At 38.3% G+C, this 22304-nt stretch overlaps 1 protein-coding gene across 2 annotated transcripts in view; it reads left to right on the top strand.

Annotated features, from left to right (window-relative positions):
* ldlrad3 (low density lipoprotein receptor class A domain containing 3) overlaps window positions 1-22304 on the top strand; it is a 107446-nt gene that overhangs the window by 24649 nt on the left and 60493 nt on the right. For both annotated transcript variants that reach the window (XM_081608052.1, XM_008411524.2), the window contains one exon: window positions 11977-12123. In XM_081608052.1, the coding sequence (XP_081464178.1) occupies window positions 12036-12123 (88 nt within the window). In that variant the 5' untranslated portion in view covers window positions 11977-12035. The remainder of the gene's footprint in view (window positions 1-11976; window positions 12124-22304) is intronic.

Here is a 22304-nt window from a genome sequence, read left to right as displayed (position 1 = left end):
TGGGGTTACTTTGAAGATCTCTTAGAAAATCCCAAATGTGGACTATATGTGTACAGTTTGGAGAAACACTTTGTAGTTTCAGTAAAAATGTAAACACCAGCAGAGTAAAGTAAAAACTGAATCAGAAAAGAAAATATTGATTTTGTTTTCCCCCCGTAAGCAAATCCTTAAAGCACTGGTTGTCACGCTTGGGGAAATATATGAACATTTTAATTTCAATTGAGTATTTTAGTGTGTTTGCATGATGTACCTATCATCTGTGAAGTCATGATAATGTTTTTGAAGACTATAGATGCCCTTAGCATTGTAAGAAAAACAGGCTACTCACAGCTTCTTTGAAAGTACCTTTCTTTATTAGAATATGTATAAAAAAATATATTTTGAGATGCTCCAGTTGCACCTTTTAGAAAAGAAAACCATTAAATTATTCTAACAAGTGCATGAGATTAGCCTCAAACTATTGTCATGAAAAAATAGATTATGTGACTGCTCAAATTTCCAAAACTTACGTTCTGCATAAATAGCAAGAATATAAAAAATAGCTCCATTTCACTTTAATTTTTTTGTTGAGTTTTTTGTATATCCAAAGTCATGCCCATCAAATATTATAATATTGTAATGCAATAAAATATGTGTTGCTCATGATGCGAACTAGTACATGTGCTTTGGAATACAGGGAATAGATTTGTTTTTCTTCAATAAGTGGCTAACCAGCTGATCAAAGCACAAGACTATCAGCTAAGTTTATCAGAAAATAGCTTAGACTGTCCTTCGACTGGCCCCACTTCAATGATTCAGCATGCAGAGGTGAGTGAATTATCTTAGAAACCACATCTGCATAGCATGATAAGTACATTTACTATTTGGTCACATCATGACCTTTATGGACAGAATGTGTAGGCACAGCCAAGATGTCTCCAGTTCTGTTGGTTTCATCAGATCGCAGTATTCAGATTTTTCTGGAGCAGTTTGCATTTAAGAGTGAAGTGGCTGGGATGGTCTTGAACTGGAAAAGGGTCCAATGCCCTCATTTGTTTTTCCATTCCCCAAAATAATATAATGATATAATCATTTTGGGGAGTAATTAGTTATGAAGACATTACAATTTCTCTAAACTTGCACCTACAGCTATCTGGCAGCATTGATAGAGCATATTGCCTGGACTCTGTGTTACTATTATGTATTATTTAGAGGCAAATTCTTTATCAAGCAGGCCTTGCTCTTACTGTGGTGTATTCCTTGAATCTTTGGAGCAATTACTGGCTAAATTAGTCTCACTGGTGAAATTGCGCTCCATTAATCACAGGCTGTCCTCCCATTAAATGTGGGATCACGGATCATAGTGAGCCTATAATACATTACCAACAGTTTATACTTGCTGTTTATGAGTCCATCTTAACCGAGATGCAAAAATAAGGATTAGAACACAAATGCAGCACAGCACAGTCTCAGTGCTAAAGTCTCAAATTTGTATTAGTCACTCTCACAATGGCAGCAAAAGGAACTTTCAGACATATAGTTTTGTTGCATTGCTCTTTTAACCACTTCAGTGTCAGACGGGCAATTGTCCATCTAATCCTCTAAGAGATGAGAGTGGCTATATAAACACAGCCTCAGCCTATTAGTGTCAGTCCAGGATTAACATCACAGAGGATGTAGGCAAAGACGAATGTGGAGGGGAATAGGGACTGAAGTGAGATATAGCTTTGTGGCAAAGCTGTTCACTGATCAAATGTGAAGGAAAAAAAAAAACAAGGATCAAATGTAACCAATAAGGTTTCGTACAATAACAAAAACTGTCAAAAATCAACCTTGTGCTCATTTTCCAAAAAGACAAAATACATCAAATAAAGTTTGAGCGAATTGGAGGATTTCAAGGTACATTAACAAGGTTTTCCAGTTTCTTATCTCTGTGACGCAACAATTTAAAGCAGTTAACCTTCATCATCAAAAAGTTATACCTAGTGCAACTGTGTACCTTAAGACCATATTTATGTATCCTAACCTGTCCTTCAACAGTTATTTTTTTGTCTGCCAGAGACAAAAATAACTTGATTTGATTTAAAAAAAAAACCCAAAATGTTACAAATATGTAGGACAATGAGTAAATGGTCTGTACTAATGCAATATTTTTTGCCATTGAGCCTTGTACTTCTCTGTGAAGGAATTTTGGCCCATTTATGTTTGTTTTAAATCAGCCATATTGAAGGTTTCTAGCATCATGAAGCAGCAATTTAATTGGATTTAAATTTGAAAATATGATTTTGTTGATTTCAGTCATGCAGGCTCAATGATGTTTTCCGGTTCTTTACCCTACTGCATAACCCAAGTTCACTTCAGGTCACAAACTAAATAACTAATTGTCAACGCAGACATGAAGTGGCAGACAGATGAAATGTATACCTCTAAAAATTGGGCACAAATTACTATAAAGACAAAATTATAAAATGGCAAAGTAGGAAATTGACCAGCAACCCAACAAAATATATACATCAAAATTTGTTTTAAGGATTTATATTCTAGGAGACAAAAAAAAACAACAACAAAACAACTCATTAATTATTTTATCTGTTTGTATTAATTTAATTTCCATTGGAAAAGGCCACCCAGCATACTTTTTATGGTTAAAATTGTGGCAAGATTTTTACGTTGTATACCCTTGGTCTACTGCATTTCCCACTTAATATTGTCAACCTTGCTGTGTGTGTTGACTTTGTTATGCTAGTGGTTATTTCAGTATGTAGGTCATTTCATTTATTTTCTCCTTCATCACGAAGCATGATTCCAAAAATAAAACTTCATGACAACAAAAAAATAGTCACATTGATGTGAGTAACTCACCTGGGAACGACATTTTTTGGTTCCCAAGTAGATGAACATCAAAGAGGTTAGGACACAAACATTTCAACAAGTTTTGTGTTTTGACTTTAATTCCTCTGATATGTGTTTTCATATCCAAGGCAAAGTTCAAAAGCAAAACTTGACTTGAATGCTCTCACAAGCAGTCAATCTTCAAACCCAGCACAGTGAAAAAGTATTATTCCCCTAACATATATATTTTTTAACTTTGCTTATTTTTAAACACTTATTGACAACAAATTTTAATATCAGACAAAGGTAATCTGAGTAAATACAAAATCCACTTATTAGGGTGAAAAGCCTATTCAAACAATCCTCATCCAAATAAAAAAAACGAAAAAAAACTAAACATTTTCCTTATTAAGTCATATTTAAACACAATTAATTTTTAAGCAGCAAATCATTCCTCAGCCTAAGAAAATCAAGAATATGTTAGTGGTGGTGTGATGGTTTGGTTTCTTCTGTTGAACTTGTGACTAGAAATATTTTGGTTATATATTATATTATAATATGTCATTACAATCAACTGGCTCAGACAAGGATCAGAACCTAAATAAATGACAATACAGTATAAAAATCTTCTTTAAAAAACTGATACAATATCAGAAATATGAAATATTTGGGAAATTTCAATATTATTTCCAAATTTTAAACTAATAATCCGTTTTCATAGCTCTTCATCATGCATCCTCTGGCTGACTGGAGTGAGTTTAACAAGCGTGGGTTTACATGAACATTTTTCTAACTTGCACTTTGTTCTCCTCACAGTAAAATTAAATTAGCTCAAATTTATTGTGGTCCTTGCTCAATTTAACTTTATTGTCAATTGCTCATTTAGCTTTTATTGCCAAATGACACTACCTACATAACAGGTCATGGAGCCAGCAGTACCTCCCTGTAAACAAACGGATCCAGAGAAGAGATTTGCCCTTTGACTCTGAATGAAAATAAAGCGAAACAAGCTCAACAGCGGCTCAGTAAGATAGAAGCTGGTTTCATACTTTTCCGGCTTGTTGTTTATTTCCATGGATGACTGATTTCTCTCTATCTGTGGCCATTAAGGCCTTGCTTGCTCTGATGCTCACTGCCTGCATCATGCTTCCTGTAAGTCTGTCCTTTTGAGGTGGCTCTAATTGATGCAGACCAGTTTGTTTACACTTGTGCCTATTTATACTGAACGCTTCAGTGAGCTGAAGGAACAGAACAGAATATCCCTTTTTTTTTTTTAGAAAGTTTTCTCTCTTTCTTTTCCCCTCTCTCTCTAACCAACACACAAGAATATATTCTGCGTGTGTCTTTCATTGTGAAGGGAAGCGCCAAATCACCTCCACCCCCCTGCTGCGCCTCAAAGCCTCGAGCTTGTATAGCCAACCCATTAAAAGTCATGTGTAATTGAAAAATGCTTCTTTTATCCGTGAACCTGAAAGTGCTAGTTTTTATTCAGGGCTATGCTGTATTGATTCAGCCCTTCTCTATCCTCCATGGTAGCAGACCTTGCTGCCCATGTGTGAATTGATATCATCAGGCTGGAATTTAATTCGGCATGCTTTTTCATGCGCACGTGTATCCACCTGATTTTGTTGAGATATTTCTGACACAGACTGGTGCATTACTGGAGATGCTTATGTTCATGGTCCACACATGAGAAGATGAGATTTATATTTTAGTACAGAACTGGTTGGTTTTTTTCTGTATTCTTTTATTGCATTCCTTCCCTTGGTATTACTTTCATTTTCACTCCGTCCTGCAAACTGAACAATGCCAGCCCAATCAATTCTCCGGCGCTGTTTCAGTCTGAGTTAGAACCTTTATCCGAGGCTAATCAATGCGGGTCAGATGTCCAGGCCTTCTGAGAAACAGGGGGTGAAAGCCGTAACAGCCCAGTCAACAGTCTTCTCAGATTTAGATTTATATCACTGACCTTTCCTCTGCAGAGCACACAGAATGAGAGTCGCTTAGGGCAGCTATCGCTTGGGATCCAGGGGCGGAAAATGGGGCCCTTCATTTTTATTAGCCTTCTTCTCAACCATTTTCTTGTTTAATTGCTTAGTATGCCCATGTCCAGTTTTTCTTCGTTTCTATTCATTCACTTATGATTCTTTTTCACCATCTTTTTCTTGCACATGGACGATACCAGGTGATATTTTTATATACAGATATATGTAAGAACAGATTACAAAATTTGGGGCAGAGGAAATGTCACAGTGGGTAAAAGCAAGATTTTTCTATTACTTTATAACAAACAGAAAATGATTAAGGCGTTCACAATTTAAATTGTATTTAGCTTTTAACACTAGTTAAAATGTCTGTCATTACTAACATTGCAGCATTTGTGCATTTTATCTAGAGAACGAACTTCACTCTGAAATGTCAGCATTTTTAAATCTATTATTTTCCCTGACAAACTGAGGTTGAAAGCTCCAAAGCATAGAATAAGATCACCTTTTCTGTACAGGAAGTCTTGTTCTCTCTTTGTCTTATGCAGCCTCCTTCTCACAAACTACACATACCCCTCTACATTTTGTTGAAGACACTTTTTGAAATAAAGTCTGACATCCCTCTGGTTCTTCTGAGTCTATTTCTCAACACCTTACTAATAGTATTATCTTCTTGCCTCCATACTAGCTTCCACACTGAAGAGTGATGTTGGGCTTAAATTTTGTGTTTTTACTATTTGACAAAAATTCTGAGTTTGGAGTCATAACTAGTTGGTCTTTAATCAGGGCTGACCAAGATGGCTTTGTCTCTCTAACTGTCCCCGATTACAACAGATATATTTTCCTCCAACAGTAAAGTGCTTGGCTTTATCTCTATGTTGAGTTTTGTAGCGACATTTACTTCTAATAGAGTTGGCCAAACAGGACTGAAGGGATATTTTAAGGAGACGCTAGGCCATCCGTATGCTTTAAAGTTTCCCATATTTTCTGTAGCTGCTGTCAAGAGTTACAGTGTTTAGATTTTATGACCAAATAGGCTGTCCAGCAACTAACTGACATGTAGTGTAAAAATATTCATTGGATTTGTAACACAGTGCCATGTGTGTGGGTGGCTGGTTGTATTTTTAAATATTCTGAGAAATGCATAGAGAGCACTGAGGTCTCCAGGCTGCCATATCGAGAAGCATTATGTGCTGTAAAGAATCTTACCTCCTGGTAACTTAACATGTACAATACATTGTGTTATTTTTATATTCACAAAATAGAAAAAAAATAAAATTTCATTACTCTAAATTCTGTGTAATCTAACTGGATAGATTTTTCTAAGATCATTCCAACATTCAATTGTTTAACATGCAGTTGTTTTTTAAAAACTTAATTAGGATATATATTTTCATTTTTCATTTTAAACAAACATTTGTGAGTAAGTTGAATAGAGCAATGAGTTCATTTCCCTTCATCCAGAGTGTTTAGTGGAAACTGAAAACTGAGTACACATTTCAAAACAAAGGTGCCAAAGAGAATGTTTTTTTTTCTCTGAATGGCTTCCCTTTAAACATTTAAAGAAAAAAAGCAGATAAATAGTGCAATTCCAGGGCACTAACTATAGGTATGACTTTCAGTCATACATAAGGATACAGTCCCCTTAATGAGATCTTGCAGAAAGTGCTGGATTGACTCGTTACAAAATGAGCTACAAGCAAGATATCTATTAAGCAGCTGAATGGAGGCAAGTTGCACCAGAAAGCCTGACTGCAAAACTAATATCAGATTATACTTATGTTTCTTTTGAAAGAGAAAAACAGCACTCATTATATTAAGTTATATATACCATAGTTAACAATCATATTACTTTATTTTGACAGCAGTATTTAAATTGTTTGCTTTTCTCTTTTTATTTAAAACAATTAGATCATGTTAAATATTTATGGTCTAAAACTTTTCGCAATTAAGGAATGTTTAAGTGATGGGAAGACCTATTTTTTATTTTTTTTCTCACTAATCTACCATTTTAGGGCACTCAAAATATAATTGTATTCATTGGCAGTTAGTTAATAAGAGAAAATGCAAAAAAAAAGCGCATGGTTTTGCATTAAATAATTCTAAATACAAATTAAATCAGATGTTATGATCAAACTGTTACAGTTAATGATTAATCATTGAATTATTTACATCATCAGCAGTTGGCATCAATTGGTCAATTTTTGTTGTTGTTGTTGCTGTTGTTTTGCATTACCGGCTAAAAAACTAATTGACCACAAAAAATCTGTGCAGCGCATTTGTGATTTTTATCTTCCTCCAGAGTGGAGGGTTTGTCTTCTCAATACTTTAAAAAGACAATCGTGAGCCAGAATATTGGAATGGTGTGAAAGAGTCATGGCTCTTCTTAAAACTACTGTAGCAATATTCAAGCATTAGCTGAAAAAAATGATCCTGCATGAACTAATTCTATAATTTCAGAATCCAGCAGTGGACCTAATATTGCATACCATTTGTCACCCAACGTGTACCAATTGTTCTACCTTATCTGCTGAAATTTCAGCAAAATATATGCAGCAGGTAATTTAATAATCAGTTGGAGTTTTATTCAGAACCACTGGGAAATTAGCCCTGAGTTTATGCCGAAAGTCCTTTTTCCCTTTTAAATTAGAATTAATGTGTGCTCTGAAAGATCACCAGCAACAAGAGCTGAACGGAAAAATTAGCAGGGAAGAAATTTCCCCTTGTGATTCGCTCAGGCTTTATTTAAAACAAGAAGAAACTTAAATGCTAATTAAAAAAGTATCTAGCCTGCGTCTCTAGCATCTATGATTTAACAGTCTGAATGTAACCTGAGAAGACGCGCAGAGATAGAAAGAGGTCTGACTATGTGGAGAGGCTAAGATAGTATAGTCAATATTTACTCTGAGTAATTGGTCCACACTTCCTTCAGCAAGATACACAGCTGTCCAGAACCGTCCGTGCCTTATCTCCTTCTCTTCTCCCTCATACACACGCACTGTGTGGCCACGGTTTTACACAACAGTAAAGTTTTGCTGCTGTTCACAATGCTTCTAGCTACCCACAACATAAAAAGGTATAAAGATTGGTTATTTTACAGAGTGTGCATGGATACAGCCATTATAACTGTCAGATGGGAGTGTTGCAAACAACATTATTTCTGTTTTGACGTTATATGTAATGAGCTTGATACACTTACTTTCCTAATGAGTTCAAATTTCTCGTTGGTAAACAACAGAAGCTTTCAGGCTTGTTACTGTACCACTTCAACAATGTAAGGTTTGGAATGAGATGCGTGCAGCTCGCCAGAAAATAGGGCTCCCAACCTGCCTACAAAAGACTTTCTGTTGGCATTATCAAAGACACATTGGAACAGATTAGCTGTCTGTCAAGCCTTCTTTCTCCTCTGCACTTTTTGGCCACACACAGTCCCTGTGCCATTCCGCCATGCCCTGAAAGCAACTTTCCAATTAACCCGCTGCCTCCCTGCAGCAGTCCTTTGAAGTTATTTTCGCATGGGTCTCTTACATTTGTTCTGCGTTCCTCTGAGTGGACATTTTTGGCGTGTTTTTCCCTGCAGTGCTGTCAACACTGAGAGGCCTTAATCAGACGTATTTTTGCATAAGCTTGTTTACCTGGGTACGTTCGTCAGTTTTATTCTTGATTTGAAGTCTGAAATGTGTAGGCTAGCAGCACCATCATTAATAAATTCAAAGAAATCAAGAACAGAGCAAGTCATCTTAATTCTGTGCACATTTTTGGTAAACTGTCTTTTGAAACAGAGTAACATGTTTCGACTTTATGTTGTAAATAACTATTGATTTTGTTTGACCTAATAATGGATTAGAATTGTGTTAAGACATTTACCTAGGGAGATACGGCAAGAAAAATCAGGGTTTAATGAGATTTTAGCTACATTTTGGGAATAACTAGGAATACATTTAGAGTTTACAAATGGATTTAGAGATTCTCTAATCATTGTAAAATAATTTGATTCATATTTGACTAGTCCTTAGATTGTGTTTAGTTTATCCCTTTAGCTCAGCAGATATTTTAGCATCATTAGCAATTAAGTATTCTCAGTTTCCAGGCTAGATGTTGGCCATTCACAGTAATTTTAAAGCGCTTACAAAACATTCACATCATGTATGTCACTCTCTCTTTTGCCCACCAAGCACTCAGAAGCTGCCACTACAATAATTTACAAATGATCAGGACGTCATCCATGCTTATGCAGCATCGTATGTCAGCCAACATAACAGGCAGTTTTTGTTTGTCTGCTCTGTTGACTATCAACCAACTCAAGAACTACTTCCTGTGTTGCTTAAAAATGAGAGTCTCAAACATATAGATTATCAAGCTTAAAAAATTTGTCATGATATCCTGGCACAACAACTTAGACCAAAACAAATTTGGTCTAATTTGGGATTTAGAATTTCACTTTGGCAAGAAATATTCAGTTCAGTTTTTAAAATTACAAGATGTTGTTCCACATCTAATGGACATTGATTGTTTTAATTCCCACCAAGTATTAGTAACGTGTTAGGTAGGTACACTTGCCCTACAAGTATTTTACAGCACTGTCATATTGTGTAAATCCTTTTTCTGGTGAAGCTGAGCAAATAACACCAAAATATGAAAAAGACAGCAGAGATAGTAGGATTTCTGGTTGGAACTATAAGCTGAAATTTGGCCCTTTTTGTTTGTCAATTACTTCCCAAATGTGAATGTGTAATCTTTTGCTTCATGTGAATAACTACCTAAAATTGCTTCTCTGTATGGTGACCTTTAATTTGAGCGATGTTCATTTTGCAGTCGTGCTCCTCTCCCAGTGCAGACCCGCTGCTGGCCACTCACAGTGCTTACAAAACATTCATATCTCGTCTGTCACCCTGACACAGCACTCAAAAGGCTGCCACCATAATAATTTGAATGTGGTGAGGGCACTTATTTTAGCTGATGTATTGTGCCCCTAAACTTAACAGAGCTTTTCTATTTTTTTTATGCTAGGAAGGCTTCCTTCACTGTTGTTAGTTTTTGTAGTGATATTACGCATTGAGATTAACAGGTTAAATGGTAAGCTTAATTTCTTAATTAATATCTGAAATAAATAAATAAATAAATAACACCATTTGGAAAATTGTAAAAATGTGTAGATAAAGATGGGAACGCTGTATCCTTCTGAGCTGGATCTGTGCAATGCAATGCAATTCTCAAATCTAAACATCTTACTAAATAATATATCTAAACACAGAGGGTCTTAAAAAAATACACCTTTTTCTTTCCTTTATTGTGTTTACATTCAGAAATGAAAATATGTTTTCAAGTCACCTTTTAAGCTATTTCTTCACTTTGCATGTCAGCAGGAAATATCTTATTGACAGCCACAAATTTACTCGTGAACCGACAGAAGTCGGGATTCGTACATGATAACATTTTTTCCAACCACCCTTGTCACAAGTAAGGTGTTGTTTACATGAAATAGTCTGCAACATTTCTTGTGACTGATGCAATTTTGTTATCTCAAAACAAGCATAACACAGATTAAACTGCCACAGAGCAATAACACCCATTCTAAGACATTTTGTGAAAGCAGCAATTGCATTTTTTTAAAATATTGTAAATCTGTAGTAAGGGTGAAGATAGACATAATAGAAATTATAACACTATTGTTAAATTTTTGTTTTTTTTGTTTGTGTCAATTGTCAGATGGAAAATTTCTAAATTGCAAAAGCCAAAACAGAACTTTACATCATCTCAACAGATTATCAGAAAGGTGGTGCCGTTTAAGTGAGGAGCTGTAGATAGTTTCTGGTGTCTGCAAAGGTAACAAGCAGCAGAGGTGGGACTGATGTAAAAATAAGATTGTTCTCCCATCAGTTATTCCGCCTGTCTGTTTGTACTGAGCTAATATGAGTTATCTGTAATGTCAGTGAAAACTCTGAACACAATCTCATTGTTCATTTGTATATTGAGTGTGACCAATTTTGTTATCAAACATACATCGCTGTTATTGTGTCATTGAAACATTAAATGTAGAAGAAAACAAAAAAATCCCTTTGTCCTAAGTGCATTTGTTTGTCGCATGTGTTTTTGTGAACATTTTACCTACAACTAGGCTTGGCTCGATTGTGAAATTTTCAACATTCACTGGAAAGGAATTGTATATATACATTGAATGCAAACATTTTTAATTCCAGTTGTCTTTTCCTTTTTGCAAGTTTAATCAAAATAAAAATGCTTCTGCTGCCATGTAGTATAACTAGACTAACAGAAAATCAAGCTATCTAAAAATCAGATAGAAAATCAGAAAATCAAGCTATCCATTTCATATGCACACATAGTCATGTTCATGACTGTGGGGCGCTCTCATGTTTCCCGTCAGTAGTTAGTTGGTCGGAGGCGCAGTACAGGACGCAGTGAGGTTAACTAATCAGAAAAGTGACAAACTTTGCACTTTTTTAAAATTAATTCATCTCTTGCCCTGACACTAAATTGCAGTTGCTGTAGAAAGTTCAACTTTGTTCTGATCACCTTTTAACGGCAGGTTCACCTTTTGCATCTCATTCTGAATTTACATGAAGTGGCCCTTTGGTGGACCATAGTTTTGACGCTTCAGGATAAGAGTTCTCCGTTCTGTCCAGAACTCCTCATTACTGTCACATAGCTTTGTTTACGAGTGAAACTGCTCGCCGCACAGTGTCAACCCTCAGCCAAAAGGTCATGTTTCACATTCCAGCCTATTATGCTGCAGCTGCACTGCGTCAACTAGATCGGGCCCAACCTCGCTTAGCGTGCATTCTTTGTGTGAAAGTGTCTATTTCTGGTATGTATGGGAATCAGTGCATCTACGTGCTCTGTGTATGTGAGTGTTTACCAGTGTTTGGGTTATTATCTCTTTTCCATTAAGATAGTGCCTCACTTTAAAGGAATAGTTTTGCCAACCGTACTGTTATTCCTGAAAGACCTTCTCAGTTTAAGTATTAATTTTTCTGGCTTTTTTTCCCCTTCTGCTTTTTAAACAAAAGCTTTCCACTTAATATGTTTATGCCTTCAAGAGAGTCAGATCATAAAGGTTATGCGTTTTCACTGTGCTGCTGATGCATCCTTAATTGATTTATTTATGGAGTGAAGAAATTGTAAAATACTCTCTCTCTCTCTTTTTTTCCCCCCAAATCAGAGAGCCAAAAGCTTCCTGGAAATAACTTCACCACTGAGTGTAACAGTCCTGGGAACTTCATGTGTGGAGATGGAATGTGCGTCCCAAGTGACTGGCAGTGTAACAAAGTGCAAAACTGCGTTGACGGGAGCGACGAGAGAGACTGTCGTAAGTTCAAGCTTAAACCTCATTATCAAGACCTGCTGTAGAGCTTTCTAGCTGTGTCTTAAAGTGCTAATGCCAGTTTGCCTACTTAGAGCCGAGTAGTGGTGTTTCAACTCTTGGACCTTTCTCAGCACAAAGCGTTGCAGTCTTTACTGCTCTTCCTACCCGGTCCACAGAGCCACCAGGGCCAGTAGAACCTAATTCTCTGCCGACATAAATTAGCTTCCCTCCTCACATTGCCCTCCCCCACTGCAAGCATCCTACTCCTTTTTCCTTCATCCCTTTAGCCTCTGTTTAGTACCATGGCAAAACATAATACCATCAAAGACAAGACCAATTACTTCTGTATGTGGAAATAGGAACACATAATTTTACTCTAAGGCAACTGTTTGGCTCATTTTGATCTTTGCATTTAGCTGGCTCTCATCCCTCTGGTTTTCTGCTCCTCCTTTTTTTCTCCCTCCCAACGTACTTTGAGCTCCACGCAAAGATGGGATTGCTGATGGAGATCGATTTTGAGTTTCTAAGACGAACTGAAATCCCTCTCACCCTGTTCATTTATTTCTCTGTGTATCAGCGTCCTCCTAATTTATCTTATTTGATGGTTTTGGTTTCTAATTTGCTTTGTAGAAGCTGTTCTGTTAAAAACATTAAGACCACTTCTTAAAGGAATTTTACTCGTTTTACCTGACTAAATCCGTTTGGTAAGAAAAACTAAATTACAAATGGCTCATCCTCTCTTCTGTCACTTCTCTTCATTTTCTGTTCTCTCCCCCCTCTAGCTGTCTTTTCTCCCTCAGTTGTCTTGTGGGCAGTTTAGGGAACAGGAAGACAACTCTTGACAGTGTCCCATAGCGCATCAGTACAAAGAAACATGCGCACGGCTTTGTGTCATCAGTCATTTAAGTCTGCTGTGACTTTTTTTCTACAGATTGCAGATTTTCATCTCGCTTTTAGAGCTGCACTAAGATTCTGTGACCCCAGCCTGTTTTGCCTTCCAGCCTTGGGTAGTCATTAATTATTGATAACCAACAGTAACATCACACAACGAGTGTAAGAGAGCAGTCGCTTTTAAACAGCTTTACAGAAATCATTAAAACAAAGACAAAATTATTTGGGAGTTTATACTTTATATTTGATGTATTGATTGGTTTTCTGAATAGACTTGCAGACCCTTCAATATTAATGGTTCATAATATTTTCATGTTTTTTTTTGTCTTCCTTTAGTAATGACAAGATATTGTATTGTTCCCTCATGGCTAGTAAGTGGTAAGAGCAAATATAGGTGAAAAGTGTTTGATTTTGGTAATTAGCTAATAAAATATTTTTATCAACTAACCCCCCACCCAATTTACATGTACTTCTGACTTTAAAGTTGTAAAAAATAAAACTTGCCCATCTGGTGCGGATTCTGTGCACCAGATGCACTATCTATCCCAAAATTGTGCAAATCTGCAAAAAAACAAAACAAAACATACTCAAATCTTAAGTTTGTCCCATGTCTGACTCAGTTTACTTGAAGATGTTTTTATTAAGAATAAAAGCAGGCCAGTTTTTTTTTTTGTTTTGTTTGTTTTTTTGCTGATATTTTGCGAAGCGCCTATGCCAAAAGATCTTCAGCCATCACACTCGGCCTGCCTCTGCTGTCAGGGGACTATTTGCACTTGTTGTAGACAACTGCATTATCTCTTCTGGCGTAAGTAGGCCCTATTATCCCTAAATAGATGGCTAGTTGTCAGCCGACTGCCTCGTGAAAATGCTCTTGCTCCAAAAGGGTCTCTGCAGACACAGACAGACAGATAAATGGAAGAATGGGAAAGGGGAAAGTAAAGGAAAGAGAAAATGTGCAGGAAGGACTTATTATGATAGCTTCAGCAGTAGTTCTGTCAGGAAAGGTATTATCTAAGGAGGACACAATGCCTGGAAACCTTAGGGCTTCAGTACTTTGCTCTGCAAGCAGAATCATAATTATCTGTCCCCTGCTAAGACGAAACACACACACAAACTCATGTTTCAGTATTTATCCAACAGAGGGACATGACAGGTTGCTGTCAAAAATGACTGTTTGTTATTGTAAAATATTATTGCCAAACTGATATTACGTTTAAAAGTTGCTAGCTAGAGGTGTTTCTATCTTTATTAATATCTGCAACACATGAAAAATTGTGCAATTACTTATACATTTACTCAGAATTTCACCCAGGTACCAAGTTTTTTGAAAAAGTAAGAAATTTAATTTAAATGGTTGCTCAACAATGATGGCTCAACATTACATGATGTAACGAGACTCAATGTTAATCAATGAGGATCGGCAGTCGGCAGTAAGGTTTCCGGTTATCAGCTTGCGGTAGTAAACATTGCATTGGATAAGGAAGCTTTATCAGCTTCTGATGTAGCGTCTAAAGCCGTTACATATCCTCTGTCAGACTTTTACCCCCAAGGAATACAACTTAGATAAATAAAAATATGAGCTTTAGATAAAGTGAGGGTCTGAGATCTGAAGGGTCCCACTTTACGTGTTTTAGTTTGACTCCGATGGTTCTGGAACTATGATGCCTACATGCATGGACGGCAAAGCTAAAGCAAACATTGATTGTCTTCCTGATGGAATGTTTTCCATTTGATTGGTTTCTGTCTGTTTACCACTCATAAGTCACATTTGTCTTTTAATACTTGTTCTATAGATACATGTCATGCAGGACACTGAGTTGTGGGAAACGTACAAATACAAAGTGATGCACAGAACTAAAGAAATCATTTGCCTGAACAAAATGTCTTTTTCTGGCTGCAGGGACTCAGTCCTTCCCCATGGTGTCGGCTGTATTGATGTTTACAGCATAGGCTGTACTTCAAGTACAGGGATGGCAGGGCTAACTGGACAGATTGTTCTCATTATAGGTTTTTCTGCCTTACTACCATCATAGCTGTAGTTATAGGGTATTCAGTTCTTGGCAGGATATAATATTTGAACTTGGAAATCATTTTTGAGTTCTGACTCCTCATCAAAAAGACCCTTGGGTCTTGATAGCAGCTTGACTCAAAATGATCTCTGCAGATCAGATGAAATCTTGCCATTTCCCTCCTCCCTGAGCCACTTCTATGTGGTTCATTGTTAACAAATTATTCTGAGACACTGTGTTATAATCTGAAATGTGGCTCAGATGTTTTGCCAGAGCCATACGGATGGCGTTTACATAAAAGTTAGAATGTTTTACGAGACATTTTTAATTAAAAACATGCAAATCAATAAACAAAGAAATGAAGGTCACACTTAAAGAACTCTTTGACTTTTGACTTGACTTACTTTGAAGCTTGTTTTTGAAAAGTATATTTTACTGTGACAATAATTTACAAACTAAGAAGTGAATAAAACTAGTTCCAACATAATGTTTTTATAGTCAGTCAAGATTTAAAGTGACATTGATCATACTTTACAGAAAAGGCCCGACTTTTTATTACATGCAAGTAAAGTCATTCTCAGATGTTGGGAAAGCTTTGCACATATTACATTTTTTTCCTATGTAACCTGTGATGGGGGGCTTCTATCTGAATATTTCCAATACCCATTATTTTATTTCATATCAGTATAAACGAATCCTTAGTTGTTGACGTCCTTGAAATAATGACATATTTGAAAGAAAAATTCAATTCACTAGCGAGGACCACGCCACAAACCTATGCGTTGAACATGTTTCAGAGCGCCCATAAAAAACTTGCCAAATCCATCTCAATCTAGCAGTAGAGCTTATGCTTATATTGATTGGTGTTTGATGTTGCATATGTAACTTGGTTGATCAAAGTTTGAAGAAGCAAACCATTTTGGCAGTTTTAGCAACGTATTCACATCATATAAGGGTAAAGAGAGCTGGATGCAAAGGAGCAGTCAGGCAGGTGAATAAAAATGGATTGCTTACAAAAGGAATTTCAAAAACTTACAAGAACTAAAGTCCAGGAGAATCTGTCATAGGCCACCACAAGAGCAACACAAGAGTACGCGTTTTGTGCATGAACATATATATTTTGTATGCAACGTTTTCTCCAAATCACTGTCTAATTTTACCGCAAGCATTTGAACCAGAAGGCAGCTGTAGTTGATCCCCTTTTAGCCCATTAGGCAGCAGATTGTGCTGATGTGGCTGTCTCAGACCCAAGGAATACTACGGTGCCTCAAGTAAAGGTCAAATGTGATTACATTTTGCTGTCTCATTAACTAAATGTCGGTTTTAAAATCAAGCATTTTGCATGTTAAGCAAAATGTAACTTTCAAATGGTTTTGACGCTTGAAAATAACAGCGTTGGTAGTTTTGTCAGTATTGCTATTTAATTTGAATAAGCTTTGAAGCTTTCGCTCACAGGCATAGGCGTAGGAAGAGGGGGGGACATGTCCCCCCCCAATATTGAAGAGACTCACATTCGTCCCCCCCAATAATTTCACCTCAGTTGCGAAGAATTTTAAAATCTTCCACTCGCATGCTTTTATTTTGAAGGCCCACAACAGCTCATTAGCAGAGCGCCCCCCCTCTGAACAGCTCAGAATAAAGGCAGCAGCAGACGGGGTCAGAGAAACTCAGTTTGAATAAGGTAAACGATCTGTCAGGAATTTTGCCATGAATATCGCTTGTTTATAACATCTTGTTGTCCGTTTATTTTCATATATAGAACTAAATCTTTTTGGTTAAGCTGTTTTAATTCTGGAATAGTCACATGTCCAAAATTTTGCTGCTAACTTTGTTTCATGGAGAAGTTCTATGACCAGCGCGCGGCTGAAGCTTTGCTTCCTGCTCGGGAAAAAGGCATCGGAAACCGTTCAAATGTTGAAGACCGCTTACAAGGATGACGCTATGTGTCGAGCTCAAGTTTACTCGTGGTTCACCCGCTTTAAAAATGGTGAAATGGCAATTTATGATCAACCGCTTTTTTCCGGCTTCACAGCACAGCTGTGAAGTTTTGCTTCCTGCTCCGGAAAAAAGCGGTTGATCATCAATTGACATTTCACCATTTTTAAAGCGGGTGAACGAGTAAACTTGAGCTTGACACATAGCGTCATCCTTGCGGTCTTTAACATTTGAACGGTTTCCGATGCTTTTTTTCCCGAGCAGGAAGCAAAGCTTCAGCCGCGCGCTGGTCATAGAACTTCTCCATGAAGAAAAATGACGGCTGGACAAAACAGCTCTTACAAGAAAATTCACTGCGGGTAGATGAAACCTTCCACATCAACGCCGCTTGGCAAACTGATTGAGAAGGCATGGTTGAACAAATACCTAGCGGCAGAATCGTGTACTACAAAAACTGCGCATGCAGCAGCGTCATTCTGGAAACTTTTGGGTACCCCCTCGTATTTGGCTGTGGCTCCTTTCCTTGTGACCTCATCGAGGTTGCCATTTGCTTGGGGTATTCCCAGGTACTTGTAACTGTCCTCTATGTCTGCTATTGTTCCTTCTGGGAGTGAGACCCCTTCTGTGTGGATGACCTTCCCTCTCTTTGTAATCATCCGCCACACTTCTCTAGTCCGAATGACATCCCAATGTCAGTGCTGTAGGTCCTGGTGGTGCGGATCAGTGAGTCAATGTCTCGCTTGCTCTTGGCGTACAGCTTGATGCCATCCATGTAGAGGAGGAGACTTTTGGTGGCTGCATTCTTGAGTCGGTATCCGTGGCCAGTCTGGTTGAAGTTTGGAGCCATCCCATTCTTCCAAACAGCGATGGTGCTCAGAGGGGCTTTCCTTCCCACCTGCCTCACCCGGAGAGCCAGGCCGCTGCTGCTGGGACCTCTGTCCGTGGAGCGCCGGCTCCTTCGTCCAAAGAGGCACAGGCGATTCTTCTTTGTGCCTGTGTCCTTGAGCTACAGGCGCGCCACCTGTAGCTCTGTATGTTTTTATTTTTTTTGCCACCATTCGGATCACAGAAACGTGGGTGGGCATCTGCCTGCTCCTGCTTACCAGCAGGTTTCTGGAGGTCCATATGGTGGCTAGGGTGAGCCACATCTCCATGAGGCCCTTTTTTATGTTTTCCGGTGGCTCACCCCATGCAGCACTAGCTGCGTGTCAAGGACCTCCCTTGCTGGCAAGTATGGGAATTGCAAGGAGCCGGCCTTTGCCCACAGGTCCACAGCAGCGCTACACTCCCACAGAAGGTGCCTAACCGACTCCGGGTCGGGGGCAGATGTCGCGGGAGTGCATGACAGCTCTGACCGGGAGGATCCCATGAGCCACCATCCTGGAGTCTGTTTGGAAGGACGGGATGGCTCGTGTTGATGATTTGGCTGAGGGGATTCAGACCTATGCAGAACAGCAGTGGGGGCAGAGAGTTTCTTGGAAAGAATTATGATTCTTTCCAGAGTTTTTGATTTCTGCCCCATTTGATTAACACTTGTGGAAGTGGTTTGCAGTTGCAGTTTTTTTTTTTTTTTTTTGTATTTATTTATTTTTTAATATATATATATATATACTGCAAACTGCACAATTGGTTTGCAGTTGCAGTTTTTTATTCATCCATCCATTTTTTTACACCCTTGTCCCTTAGTGGGGTCGGGAGGGTTGCTGGTGCCTATCTCCAGCTAACGTTCCGGGCGAGAGGCGGGGTACACCCTGGACAGGTCGCCAGTCTGTCGCAGGGCAGATTTTTATTTATTTATTTATTTATTTTTAAATATATACTGCAAACCACTTGCACAATTGGTTTGCAGTTGCAGTTTTGTTTTTTTATTTTATTTTTTTATTTATATATAATGCAAACTGCAAACCACTTGCACAAGTGTCCACTGCTGTTCTGCATCTGAACCCCCTCAGCCAAATCACCAACAAGACTGACTACAGATACCGACTCAAGAATGGGGCCACCATTAATGTTACCCTAACCCTCCTCTACATGGATGACATTAAGCTGTACGCCAAGAGCGAGCGAGACATCGACTCACTAATACACACCACCAGGATCTACAGCACTGACATTGGGATGTTATTCGTACTAGAGAAGTGTGGTCGGATGGAGGGAAGGTCGTCCACACAGAAGGGGTTTCACTCCCAGCAGGAACAATAGCAGACATTGAGGACAGTTGCAAGTACCTGGGAATACCACAAGCAAATGGCAACCTCGATGAGGTCACAAGGAAAGGAGTCACAGCCAAATACCTCCAACGAATAAGGCAAGTCCTGAGAAGCCAGCTCAATGGCAAGAACAAGTCCGTGCAATAAACAGCTACGCCTTACCAGTAATCAGAGACCCTGCAGGAATAGCTAGTTGGCCAAAGGAGGAGATAAACACCACGTATGTTAAGACTCTGAAACTACTAACCGTGCATGGAGGTCTCCACCCCAAATAAAGCATTCTGACTAAACGAGGAACAAGGAAGGTAAATAAGGCAGGTGATTTCTTGAGTTTTCTAAATTGAGGGAACCAAACCTTTTTGGAATCCTTTACTGTGGCAATATAAAATAAAACCTATTGGGCGTATGTACAGTAAAAAGAGGAGTGCTCCCAAAACTGAACCTTGGGGAACCCAAGCAGAGCAACAAGGTCCCAGAATACTGAAATATTAAAACTGTACAATTCATGTCTAAGGTCAGAAATCAGCAACTTCTACCCAATATACAGAACATGTTTTGTGACAGAGAGGAAAGTTATAATTTAATAGGTGATGGACATTTTAAAAAACAATGTATTAGAACAACCATGCAGAGTTTTTGTTTATCGGTGCGTGGAGTAGATGTATAGAATGGATTGAATGATGAGTTCAAAAAAGTAGAAATATAAACCAGCTTAAAAAACTGATTAAAAAGGAGCTTATTGCAAAATGTTCTACAAGATGACTGTTTTAAAGTCTGTAAATACTATTGATGATAAAAATACTTTTTAAATAATGGGACATCTTTAAACGTCATGTAAAATGGAAACAAGTTGTCTCGTTTTGATGTTTTGACAGTTAATTGATTATAAATTGATAATTATGAAAGGGGCAGGACATTATAAGATATCACATCTTCTACCTGCTCCTTTTCAAACAAAAAATATAAAATTTGCTTGTCACTTGGGCATAATAATTTGTTTTACCTCTTATTTCTGTAGTCTGTTTCATTCTATTTTATTTTATTGTTTCTTTCTTGATTGTCTTTTCTGTCTGTTAGAAATAAAAATAAATACATAAATAAATAATTAGCTGGCCAAAGGAGGAGATGAACACCACGGATGTTAAGACTCAGAAGCTACTAACCATGCATGGAGGGTCCCACCCCAAATCCAGCACCCCGAGACTAGCCGCAAGGAAAGAGGCAGAGGACTAGTGAGTATGAGAGCCACTGTCCAGGATGAAACATCCATGATCCATAAATACACCAAGGACAAGGTCTCAACAGACGATGTGCTCAATAAATGTCTCAGACAATGGGGAACAGAGGATGAGGTGCTGGAGGTACCATCATGGGAGGACAAGCCCCTGCATGGGATGTACCACCGACAAATAACTGAAGTGGCTGATATCAGGAAATCCTACCAATGGCTGGAAAAAGCTGGACTCAAGGACAGCACAGAGGCACTCATCCTGGCTGCACAGGAACAGGCCCTAAACACCAGAGCAATAGAGGCTCAGATCTACCACACCAGACAAGACCCAAGGTGTAGGTTGTGCAAGGAGGCCCCTGAGACAGTCCAGCACATAATAGCAGGGTGCAAGATGCTAACAGGGAAAGCGTACATGGAATGACATAACCAAGTGGCAGGCATAGTGTACAGGAACATCTGCAGAATATGGACTGGAAGATCAAAGTGGGGAACATCCCCAAAGGTGGTGGAGAATAACCAAGCTAAGATCCTGTGGATCTTCCAGATCCAGACAGACAAAATGGTAATGACGAACCAACCGGACATTGTGGTGGTGGATAAACAACAGAGGAAAGCCGTTGTGGTGGATGTAGCAGTACCAAGTGACTACAACATCAGGAAAAAGGAGCACGAGAAACTGGAGAAATACCAGGGCCTCAAAGAGAAACTGGAAAAGGCCTGAAAGGTGAAGACCACAGTACCATACCATCCCATACCAACTTTATTTATGAAGCACTTTATACATCAATAAATTGATTAAAAACAGAAGAAAACTGACCAGCAGTTAAGAACACGATAGAACCGAGCTGCAGTGCATGCTTTAGCTTTAGCACAGGACAGCGTTATCTCAAATAAAACAGGCATATGGTCTGAAAATAATCAGTCACCAATCACTAAATTACAAACTGGTAGACCATAAGATAAAACCAGATCAAGACTGTGACCATGCTCATGGATAGCACCAGTCAGACTGCACAAAATTAAAAGAATCTGTAACATTAAGGAATGACTGAGCCATAGGTGAAGTAGGACGACAGACATGAATATTAAAATCACCAACAATGAGAACTCGGTCATACCTTGGCATAATATCAGCCAGGAAATCAGAAAAGTCATTTATAAAGTTTTTGTTGTACTTCGGTGGCCGATAGACTGCCGCTCACAGCACAGTGTGAGAGCTGCCGAGTTCAAATAGGCTGATCTCAAAGCTACTAAATGAGGCCAGAGGCAACTATTTACAAGTAAAACTGCTTTTAAAAACAGTCACTATACCTCCACCGGACCCTGACATCCTTGGAGAATTAAAATAGCTGCAGTTCCGCGGTACAAGTTCATTAAAAATGCTGGAGTCACCAAACCACTTGTCCATGATTCTGGACCCGAGCTCAGTGGATGAAAGAGTCCACCTGCGGAAGCATGAGAAGGGAATTTATATAAATATGAATAAATATATATACACATTGTCTGAGTATCTCCAAGTAGGTTGATTTTAACTAGCGTTTCACCTAGCAGTAAACTACATTATTTTGTTCTTATGTGCACAACTATCAAACGTTTCCCAAATACAATGTGACCCAAACACTGAAACTGTGAGTTTCTGTAACAGTATATGTTGAGTAACGGAGGGAAATAACATAAACATACAATATTTAGGGCTCTCTAACAAGCACCATGATGTGCAGAAGTGCTTACATCCCATAACTATTTCTAGCATTTGCAATGCTGCAGCCACAAATTCCAAGATATTTTACAACAAAGATGATTACTTCAGATCAACACAAAGTGGTGCATAACTGCAAAGTGTAAGGAAAATAATTTTCTACCTTTCTGATAATATTTTAAAACTTAGAAATCTGACTCGTTATCAAA

The sequence above is a fragment of the Poecilia reticulata genome, chromosome 6 (assembly GCF_904066995.2).
Source record: "Poecilia reticulata chromosome 6, P_reticulata-male-v2, whole genome shotgun sequence".
Classification (NCBI taxonomy): Eukaryota; Metazoa; Chordata; class Actinopteri; order Cyprinodontiformes; family Poeciliidae; genus Poecilia; species Poecilia reticulata.
Note: the sequence above shows the minus strand (reverse complement) of the source record. Positions and strands in the feature narration are given on the sequence as shown.